The sequence below is a fragment of the Pseudophryne corroboree genome, chromosome 9 (assembly GCF_028390025.1).
Source record: "Pseudophryne corroboree isolate aPseCor3 chromosome 9, aPseCor3.hap2, whole genome shotgun sequence".
NCBI lineage: Eukaryota > Metazoa > Chordata > Amphibia > Anura > Myobatrachidae > Pseudophryne > Pseudophryne corroboree.
This window is the reverse complement of record NC_086452.1, coordinates 273,052,467-273,064,578: the sequence shown is the minus strand read 5'-3', so window position 1 is coordinate 273,064,578 and position 12,112 is coordinate 273,052,467. Positions and strand designations below refer to the sequence as shown.

General features: G+C 41.5%; 1 protein-coding gene across 1 annotated transcript in view; it reads right to left on the bottom strand.

Annotated features, from left to right (window-relative positions):
- Positions 1–898: 898 nt before the first annotated feature.
- The window catches only part of SEC22B (SEC22 homolog B, vesicle trafficking protein), a 199,609-nt gene continuing 188,395 nt past the window's right edge, over positions 899–12,112 (bottom strand). Inside the window, exon 5 of the mRNA XM_063940307.1 lies at positions 899–1,784. Within this exon, the coding sequence (XP_063796377.1) occupies positions 1,630–1,784 (155 nt within the window). The 3' untranslated portion in view covers positions 899–1,629. The remainder of the gene's footprint in view (positions 1,785–12,112) is intronic.

Genomic DNA, 12,112 nt, shown 5'->3' with positions numbered 1-12,112 from the left:
TTCCCCTCCGAGCGCCCACATTATATCTTTTCTTTTTCAACTCAGGAGAGCTCCCTGAAAGTACCCAGTCTCCACTGGGCACAGTATCAAACTGAGGTCTGGAGGAGGGGCATAGAAGGAGGAGCCGGTGCACACCCAGATCCAAAGTCTTTCTTAAAGTGCCCATGTCTCCTGCGGAGCCCGTCTATCCCCATGGTCCTTATGTAGTCCCAGCATCCTCTAGGACGTTAGAGAATTATTACAAGTGGTCAAAAGATCCACAGGTGGTTCTAATTATTGACTTGTGATTCTGTGAGGAGACCTGAACACATGCACAGGATTTGAGAAGCACTGGCCTAGACACACATTTGAGAAAAATAAGACCAAGGAGTTCTATTAACCCAGCACTTAAGGGGTTTATTTACTAAGAATTACAGTAAGAAACGCAGTGTTTCTGATCTAATTTATGCCCAAATGTGCAAGGGCAATAATTTTACTAGCAAAATACACCTAGTTAAAACACTGCCCTTTACATTTTGGGAACAAATACGATCAGAAGCGCTGCGTTTAGAAACCAGTTCTTAGTAAATAAACCCCAAAGAGCTACATTGCACTAAAGCTAGGTGAATCCTGAGCACAGTTGCAATTCAGGTCTCAATTTGAGTTGCACTGACACATACGAAGCAGTGACATATCTGAACTAGTGTTTAGTGTATAAGCTTTAATTCTGAAACTCAGTAAATTCTGGTGTTAACCTGCTACATAGAATTTTCTCTGTCTGATGATGGGATGGCAGCTGTTTTGTATGAAGGATCTCACAAACACTAATCATTTTGCTAATATAAATGCATCTTGTTACAGTTTCAGAGATTTATCATCAAACCATAAACAAAGAACAAATTCACAGTTACAATGAGAAAACAGTTGTTGGTTTTCGTTTTTATTTATTTATCTTTTAACTCTTGTTGTAGTCTAATTAAAGTGGAAGTTGGACTAAGATCTAAAGTTGCTACTGCACAATGTATAAATCACTCCACCGGATTAGGCATTAGAAACATAATAAATAATATTCCAAATATTTAGATGTACAGGCATAAGGAGAACGGTCATAAAAACGTAAAATGAAACCAACTAGGGTTTTAGCAGTGTTGCTACTTACAAGAACTACCATTCATTTATCAGACTTGTTCAAAGAAAGCAGATATTGACTCCTCTTGTGACAATAAAAATTGGTATCTACTTCTAGTGGTTGCACACCACTTTAGGAGAAAAGAAGTAATAAATGTGAAACAAGCATGAAAAATGTATTCTTGGAGAAAGTAAAGATCAGGTGATATAATTTGCATTGGAACAGAAAGGGCTCCAAATCTTATGCAGGTATAACATGGTCAGTACACTGAACACTGTATTCTCCATTTCCAGATGTTGCTTCTTCTTTTCAGAAACTGTGCGTTATAGTTTGTTCTGTTATATAATGTAGTCCCATATGTTTTTGGTGATCCGGAAGAGTGTGATTAAGGACCACCATAAGCCTCTTTGCAGCTGATCTCTAGCAGTCAAGAGACACAGATGATGGCAAACAATTAACCCATCCAAGAAGTTGGCTAATAAACCAGTAGTTAACCTCTACAGTTCTGTTAAATTTATGCTTCACAACCACCAAAATCGAACATACACAATCAGCATAACTGAAAACACAGCAACTGCGGCCAGTTTAGCGTAGGTGGAGCGCATGTTCAGGTATTTGGCATCTTGGCGGTATTTTTTTGACAAGGTTGACAGGTTGCTGGCCTTTGTATCCAGTGCTGAAAAAAATAACAAATACAACATAAAAAATCAACCCATACATATTTATATGAACATGCAAGAGTTGAAAACTTGATATCAAATAAAAATGATGTTTACTGTTCTGTAGCACGGTGGAAGTTCATTTTACTTCTTTGGTTTAGCTAAAGCCATCTATGGCATTAGTCAGTCAATTTCTATTAGGATACCAACAGTACCACCTAGCACAAAGGCCAAAGAATTCCACACACATGCAATAAAATGTATAAATATTATTTCAGTTAATATCATCAAAAACTAACCAGGATCAGTGGCAAATGAAGGGGGTTTTCAGAGTACACGGAAACATCCCCTGAGGAGTCAAATTTTCTATTTTTCAGTCGGCGACACAGCTGTCTCCTTCTCAGCTAAAAGCCGCGATCACGTACGCGACCGTGAAGCTGCTGCCCTTCTTACAGAATGCCCGGCGAGGAACTGCTGGCTGCACATGCTCAGCCACAGCAGCTCCCTCCGTCCTCAAGCTGCTGCCCATCTGCTCCCAGCCCCTGGTGGGGAAAACGGTATTCAACGTATGCATATATTTGTAGGTATGTATGCATGTTTGTGCTGGTGTGTATATGTGTGTGTATTGTGTATATATATATATATATATATATATATATAAGAATAGCCCGGCACTCCCGTGTACCTCAGTATGTAAATTGCTGCGGTGCCCTCCTGGTGGCAATAACCACTATATGGATTGGTAGAAAGAAGGCGGCACTCAGTCAGACTCTTAATGAAGACTTTGGGTCATTTATTTAGACCATGCTGCCCAGCATGGTCTAAATAAATGACCCAAAGTCTTCATTAAGAGTCTGACTGAGTGCCGCCTTCTCTCTACCAATCTATATATATATATATATATATATATATATATATATATATATATATATATATACACACACACACACATATATATATATATATATATACACACACACACATATATACACACACACACATATATATATATATATATACACACACACACACATATATATATATATATATATATATACACACACATATATATGTATATATATATATATATATATATACATACACACACACACACACACACATATATATATATATATATATATACACACATATATATATACACACATATATATATATATACATACACACACACACACACACACACACACACACACACACACATATATATATATACACACACACATATATATATATACACATACAACCAAGGACAGACAAAAAGTTGGAGCAAATTCAGGGCACATGATCCGTCCAACGGGGCAGGAAGATATCAGTGGAAAACAATACCAAACAAAGGGAGAACCACTAGAAATATGAGTACAGACTCCACATCAAGCCCACACATAAGAACGACAAATAGGTTCACAGCTTTACAAAAAAGAGATTCAACAGGTGACCAGGATTTTTTATCCTTAAGAACGGGTGCACGAGCAAAAGACAGTAAGAAACATGGTGAAGGAGGACAGCAGACAGGCCTCACCAATGAAAAAAAGATTCCTAGAAGAAGAGGAAAACGGGGCGGCAGGAGGGAGAGAACAAAAGAGAAGGAACCTGTAGCAGCCGAACTACAGACCAAAGGCATCTTCAATTTGTCCAAACACAACCTAACCAAACCTGAAGTGACCCTTCTGGATAAGGGACTATCCTTTGCGCCTACAAGTGGTTTAAGTAAATTTGAGACGTTCATTGATTTAAATAAATTTATACGAAAACTAACATTGAAAAGACATTTTTTGAGGAAAGAAGAAGCCGTCATCAATAATTATGAAGACAGATCCAAATCTGGTTTAAAACCAACATCTAAATATTATCCTTTGGAGTCTAAAGGTAATAATGTTAGCATTTTTTATGACTTGGTAAAGAAGGATTTATGCGACACGGAATTGAAACCAGTCAAGGAAAAGAATATGAACAACCGGGAATGTGAAGCTTTGAAGAATCTACAGAAAAACAACAATATCGTTATAAAACAAGCTGACAAAGGGGGGGGATTAGTCATTATGGACTATGAGGCATATACCAAGGAGGCACTAAGGCTTTTGGGAGACACTAATTCATATATACCGCTACAAAGTGATCCGAAAGAAACTTTTTTAGACGAACTCAGAACCTTACTCCTACATGGCCTTCGAAGTAATATACTAACTAAGGACGAATATCAATATTTGATGCAGTCTAATACCATTACCCCCATCTTCTACTTCTTACCGAAAATACACAAATCCTTGACGAATCCACCGGGCAGACCAATAGTGGCAGGGATAGGGTCACTTACCGCAAACCTATCGGAATATGTTGATGTGTTCCTAAAGAAATATGTGAAAGAGCTCCCATCTTTTTTAAAAGACACCACATCGGTACTCAACATAATAAGGACGGTGGAGTGGAAAAACACCTACATCTGGGCAACTGTGGATGTCCAATCCTTATATACATGCATCGAGCATTCAAAGGGTATAGCCGCATGCAGGGAGTTTTTGGAGAACGACCCTTCCATAACGTGTACCCATAGGGATTTTATATGTGATCTTATGCATTTTATCCTTCGCCACAACTATTTTAAGTTTTTAAACCAGTTTTACTTACAACGCTGCGGCACAGCGATGGGAACAACATTTGCCCCGAGTTTCGCTAACCTTTTTATGGGAAGCTGGGAGAGAGTCTATGTTTACAACTCTGGAGTCTTCAAGGAGAAAATAATACTATACAAACGCTACATCGACGATATTTTAATCATCTGGGACGGCACAATAGAGACTTTTAATGAGTTCCTCAATACCCTGGGAATCAATTACATGAATCTCGCCTTCACCTCCACGGTGGACAGTAGATCAGTGGAGTATCTAGATCTGATTTTAACTGGAGAGAATGGAGGGGTTACTACAAAAAACTTCATCAAGAAGGTCGATATGAATAGTTACTTACACTATCAGAGTAACCATTTGGAAAAGTGGAAGAACAACATTCCGGCATCCCAATTCTCAAGAATAAAGAGGAACTGCACCAGCTCTGATGACTGCAAAGACCAACTTGAGGTTTACAAGAAAAGGTTTGAGGACAAAAGATACCCTGGGCCTATTCTGGATACAGCCCTGATAAAGACAGAAAATCTCAACAGAGAAGACCTACTCAAGTACAAAACCAGGGAGGTAAAGAAAGACTCAGTGGCCTTCATTACAACCTTTAGTCAACATGAAAGAGTGATAACAAAATCATTGAAAACCCATTGGAACATCCTCCTAATGGATCCAGTGCTTAAAGAGATTTTACCGCCACAACCAGAACTTATCTTCAAAAAATCCAGAAATCTAAAGGACATCATTGCACCAAGTATGTTAAGAGGAGAATCTACACACAAGACTCCGAGGCTGAAATGCACAGGTTCATACAAGTGTGGAAAATGTAACATCTGCAGATACCTACACCGGAACAGGAAAACCTTTAGTGGTACAGAAGGTGATAAGGAATATACCATAAAAGACTTTATGAACTGCAACACAACATCCGTAATCTATCTTTTGGAGTGCACCTGCAGTATGAAATACGTGGGAAAGACAAAAAGACCGTTGAAACTACGGATCCAGGAGCACATAAGGAACATTAAAAACAAAGTAGAAAGTCACGCAGTTTCCAGACACTTTGCGCTACAACATAATTCCAACCCAGAGGAACTTACATTCAGGGCTATCGAACATGTGGCCTTGGGTGAGAGAGGAGGGGATCTTGTTAATAAACTTTCCAGACGGGAAATGTACTGGATATTCCAGTTAAAGACTCTACATCCAGCTGGTCTGAATGAAGGATACGAGATTGCACCTTTTCTATGAGGTGCAGTATCCTTCACCCCACTCTCGTTCTTGTTTCTCTCTCGTTTGCCTACTTTGCACTTGAATTAAGCACACTCACAAATAAAATTAACTTTTTGTATTAATAATTAGTCTGTCAGTTATTAATATACAATCCGTGTACAGTCTAACCACCCTGGCACGCCCAAACTCGTCTGATTTTGGAAGCTAAGCAGTGTCTGGGCCCGACCAGTACCAGGTAGGGCGACCACCTGGGGAGATCGGGTACTGTAAAGGATGATAGCCGTTGCACAATAAATAATATTATCATCACCACTATAGAATCACATATATAGTGACAACCGGATTCCGAGTGCAATGGTGCCATGGTATCTGTTTAAGATTCACGTACAGTCAAACCACACTGGCACGCCCAATCTAGTCTGATCTTGGAAGCTAAGCAGTGTCCGGGCCTGACCAGTACCAGGGAGGAGACTACCTGGGAAGATCAGGTACTGTAATGATAACAAACGATGTCCAATGAATATTCACCTAAAATTAGCACCTAGTTAGAATCACTGTATTTATCACTGATTTATTTATTTTATTTTTATTATATTTTTTTAGTAATATCATTCGGATGGACTTCGATATAATTCTAGTCACCTATATTTATATAGTCACAGGGCTTATTACAGGAAGATTGCACCATCACCACCAATAAATAACTAAAGTCACCTGATATAGTCACCTATACTGCACAAGCTTTTTTTATCCCATGGGCAAGGATTAATCTTAATATTATAATCTTAATATTCTAATAAATATTTTAGTTAAGAAATTTGTGTCTCTGAATACTCATATACATCACTACTTTAAAATTACCATTGTTTTCTATTTATTCTATGCATGGAATCCGTTACTATGGAAACCGAGGGGCCTGGAATCTAGAAGTGTCTGCTTATCCACACAAAGATGGCCGCCGTAACACCATGGAAAAGTATCCCAAATATCCCATGCAAAATGGACTCCGTTTGATACAGCTCAAGGAGTCAGAATGTCATCATCCACTTAGGAGCAGCCCTGAACACCCGCAGACGCATGCGCAATGAAGCCGGGAGCCGCCGCGGGCGCATGCGCAGTTGCCACCAGAAGTGGGTCGGAAGTGACCAGCGGAGTCCTCCGTCACCGGAAGTGTGGCGGAAGTGACTCTCGATTATACTGTGAACGTTTTTAAACATGTTTGTTACCTAAGATCACTCGTTTTTAGCACTAAGGAGTCTGCCTGACCTGGTAATCAATCCAACTTTGTTATAAAATAAGCTCTGTCAAGTTTTTAAAATGCATAATGTGTAATCATATCACATGATCAATTATGATGTCACAAACCTCTGACTTAGTGATATGGGTATAAATAGACATGCAGCTTCATTCTATCCTTACCCCTTGAAGAAGTCTGTTGAGACGAAACGCGTTGGGGCTTATACTGACCACCCACTATTTACAAGCTAAGTTTTGAATTCCTATCCTTTTAAGTGTATTTATATTTTTCATTTATGGACAAAAGATTTTTATTCTTGTTTTTTAAAACCATTCTTGGAAACTGTTTTTACTCTCATATATATTAAAAATATTTTTATAAATTTTAGAATTTTTTTGGCTTCTAATTTTAAGCTTTTAAAACATAGTTTTTAGCCACACTCGTCGCCAGTACCCCTATCCCCCCAGTTTTATACCTTTTAACATTACCATACCAGTTTTGTATTTTTAGGGGTAGGCAGACACCATTTTGAAAGTTTACGTGGGCTTAAAGCTTTGATAACAGAAATTTCTAATATATTCATACATTCTTTTACTGAGATTTAACCTCACAAGTGGCGCTATACTATCCTTTTTTCATATATATATATATATATATATATATATATATATATATATATATATATATATATACACACACACACACACATACACACACACACACATATATATATATATATATATATATATATATATATATACACAGTGGAGGGATAAGGGTACCGGCGACTATTGTTGTGTAAACGTGCAAATGGTTAATGTTAAAAGTTTATGATTCATGAGCCAAAAAATATATAAAATCGAACAAACAGTTTTAATAGTACATAAAGATAAGATATCAAAATTCAGGTAAAAAGGTACAAGGTAAAATGGTAAAAAGGTAAAAAAAGGTAAAAACTTAGCTTTTTCAAAATAGGCAAGGGGGTCACTACAGGGAACCCAACGCGTTTCGTCACATCAGACTTCTTCAAAGGGTCTATATATATATATATACATATATATATATATACATATATATATACACCGTATATACTCAAGTATAAGCCGACTTTTTCAGCACCTTTTTTTGTGCTGAAAAAGCCACTTCGGCTTATACTCGAGTCAGTTGTAGGAGGGACACGGAGGGCACAGCGAGCGGCTCTCCTGTGTCCCTCCAGCGTCTCCGGCGGCAGCAGCGTGTATGTGTTAAAGGAAGTGCACGAACCGGCACTTCCTTTAACACACACGCCGCTGACGCCGGAGATGACGGAGGGACACAAGAGAGCTGCGCGCTGTGCCCTCCGTGTCCCTCCTTCAGAAGACAGGGCAGGAGCGACGGGACAGCGCGGGAGCGACGGAGGGTAAGTACCAAACTGGCACTGTGGGGCACATCTGGCAGCATTAGGGCACATCTGGCAGCATGAGTGCACATCTGACAGCATAAGGGCACATCTGACAGCATAAGGGCACATCTGACAGCATAAGGGCACATTTGGCAGCATGAGGGCATATCTGGCAGCATGAGGGCATATCTGGAAGCATGAGGGCATATCTGGCACTGTGGGGCATATATGGCATTTTGGGGCATATCTGGCTGCATGAGGGCATATCTGGCACTGTGGGGCATATCTGGCAGCATGAGGGCATATCTGGCACTGTGGGACATATCTGGCAGCATTAGGGCATATCTGGCACTGTGGCGCATATCTGGCACTGTGGGGCACATCTGGCAGCATGAGGGCATATCTGGCACTGTGGGGGCATATCTGGCAGTATGAGGGCATATCTGGCACTATGAGGTCTGTGTACATCTAGAGCTGCATTTCCCACCCTAGGCTTATACTCGAGTCAATAAGTTTTCCCAGGTTTTTGTGGTAAAATTAGGTGCCTCGGCTTATATTCGGGTCGACTTATACTCGAGTATATACGGTGTGTGTGTATATATATATATATATATATATATATATATATATATACATACACACACACACACACACACACACACACACACACACACATATATATATATATATATATATATATATATATATATATATATATATACACACACACACACACACACACACACACCCACAGAGGGTGGTGGTCAGCTGACCGACAGTCACATGATCTACCCCACCATCGGCTCACTATCCCGATGGTCGGCATGCCGACTAACAGGGACTATTTCCACTCGTGGGTGTCCACGACACCCATAGAGTGGGAATAGAACTGCGGTCGCCACCGAGCCCGCAAGGGGCTTGCTGCACTCGCCCCTCCCCGCCGGGATCCCGGCGTCGGTAAGCTGACAGGCGGTCTCCTGACCGCCGGTCAGCCGTACTACACCCTCCACAGAAACCTACCCTCACTAAATCCTGCGTTTGCCCCTGAGGATATACATTATTATTCTTAGTAGCTTAATCTTAAACTTACAAACCAGTGTTCTCTATAAAAAAAATTGCCAGCCAGGTGACATTTAGAAGTAACCAGGTGGGACAGTGTAATACTGTGTAATGTTGATATCATTTGTAAAAACTATTACAGAAATGACCCACTTCCTGGATGGACACGGATACAAGGGTTGTGCAATAAGTTTTCATTTGTGCAGTACACAGATTGTATAATAGATACAATCTAACTGTCTGGTTGTGAACTGTAATCTCTGACTTTAATTCTTGTGAAATGTCAAAGCACAGAACCATGGCGGTCATTCAGAGTTGTTCACTAGCAGTTTTCGTTCGCAGCGCAGCGTTCAGGCACAAAAAGGGGCACTTCTGCGCATGCATATGCGGCGAAATGCGCGACGTACTTTCACAAAATCCGAAGTAGTTTCACACAAGGGGGTAAATTTACTAAGATGGGAGTTCTATTTAAGAAGGGATGTTGCCCATAGCAACCAATCAGATTCTACTTCTCATTTATCTAGCATCTTCTAGAAGATAATACCTGGAATCTGATTGGTTGCTATAGGCAACATCCCATCTTAAATAGAACTCCCATCTTAGTAAATATACCCCATGGTCTAGCAACGCTTTCCAGTTGCACTGTTGCCCGCAGAGTGATTGACAGGAAGTGGGTGTTTCTGGGAGGTAACTGACCGTTTCCGATGAGTGTGTGGAAAAACGCAGGCGTGTCAGATACAAACGCAGGCGTGGCTGGCCGAACGCAGGGCGTGTTCGGGACGTCAAAAATAGGATTTTGATAACCTACCGGTAAATCCTTTTCTACTAGTCTGTAGAGGATGCTGGGGACGACATCAAGACCATGGGGTATAGACGGGATCCGCAGGAGACATGGGCACTCTAAAGACTTTTCATTGGGTGTGAACTGGCGCCTCTCTCTATGCCCCTCCTCCAGACCTCAGTTGTAGGAACTGTGCCCAGGGAGACTGACATTTCGAGGAAAGGAATTACTTGACTAGTGGTGAGATATCTACCAACTCACACCCCCAACCATGCCGCACACATGGCATTCAACATAATACACGCCAACAGGCATGAACTAATTGCAGCAACATGCTGAAACCAAGATAACACAACTTGTGTAACTGTAATAACTAAACTGCAGGTAACGTACGCACTGGGACGGGCGCCCAGCATCCTCTACGGACTAGGAGAAAAGTATTTACCATTAGGTTATCAAAATCCTATTTTCTCATACGTCCTAGAGCAGGCATTCCCAACCACGGTCCTCAAGGCACACCAACAGTGCAGGTTTTAGTGATATCCAGGCTGCAGCACAGATGGTTAAATCAAAATAACTGAGCTACTAATTAAGTCACCTGTGCTGAAGCCTGGATATCACTAAAACATGCACTGTTAGTGTGCCTTGAGGACCGTGGTTGGGAATGCCTGTCCTATAGGATTGCTGGGGACGACATCAAGACCATGGGGTCTATACGAAAGCTCCAGTACGGGCGGGAGAGTGCTGATGACCCTGCAGCACTGATTGACCAAACTTGAGGTCCTCCTTGGCCAAGGTGTCAAACTTATAAAATTTAGCAAATGTGTTTGACCCTGACCAAGTAGCTGTTCGGCAAAGTTGTAAAGCCGAGACGCCCCGGGCAGCCGCCCAGGATGAGCCCACTTTCCTAGTAGAATGGGCCTTCACCGACTTCGGAACCGGCAAGCCTGCCGTAGAATGAGCGTGCTGAACTGTCCCTCTGATCCAGCGCGCAATAGTCTGCTTAGAAGTAGGACACCCAATCGTTTTGGGAGCATACAGGACAAACAGAGCCTCTGTTTTCAGTAACCGAGCTGCTCTTGCGACATAAATCTTCAAAGCTCTAACCACATCTAGAGACTGTGACTCAGTGAAAGTGTCAGTAGCTACTGGCACCACAATAGGTTGGTTTATGTGGAAGGACGAAACCACCTTTGGAAGAAATTGTTGACGAGTTCTTAACTCTGCCCTATCTTCATGGAAGATAAGGTAAGGGCTTGTGAGACAAGGCCACCAACTCATACACCCACCTTGCAGAAGCCAAGGCCAAAAGCATCACCACTTTCCAAGTGAGAAACTTCAATTCTATCTCCTGCAGAGATTCAAACCAATCTTATTGAAGGAACTGCAACAGCACATTAAGGTCCCATGGTGCCACTGGAGGAACAAACGGAGGCTGGATGTGCAGAACCCCTTTCACGAACGTCTGAACTTCTGGAAAGAAAACTGATAAGGCCGAAATCTGGACCTTGATTGACCCCAATCTAAGGCCCGCATCCACACCAGTTTGCAGAAAATGTCCCAACTCAAACTCTTCCATAGGAGCCTTCATGGATTCACACCAAGACACATATTTTCTCCAAATACGGTGGTAATGTTTAGACGTTACTCCTTTCCTGGCCTGAATAAGAGTGGGGATGACTTCCTTAGGAATACCCTTTCGGGCTAGGATCCGATGCTCAACAGCCATGCCGTCAAACGTAGCCGCGGTAAGTCTTGATACACACACGGCCCCTGCTGTAGTAGGTCCTCGCGAGGAGGAAGAGGCCGAGGATCTTCTATGAGCAACTCCTGAAGATCTGGATACCAAGCCCTGCTTGGCCAGTCTGGGGCAATGAAGATTGCTCAAACTCTTGTTCATCTTATTTTCTCTAACGTCCTAGTGGATGCTGGGGACTCCGTAAGGACCATGGGGAATAGACGGGCTCTGCAGGAGACTGGGCACTCTAAAGAAAGATTTAGTACTATCTGGTGTGCAC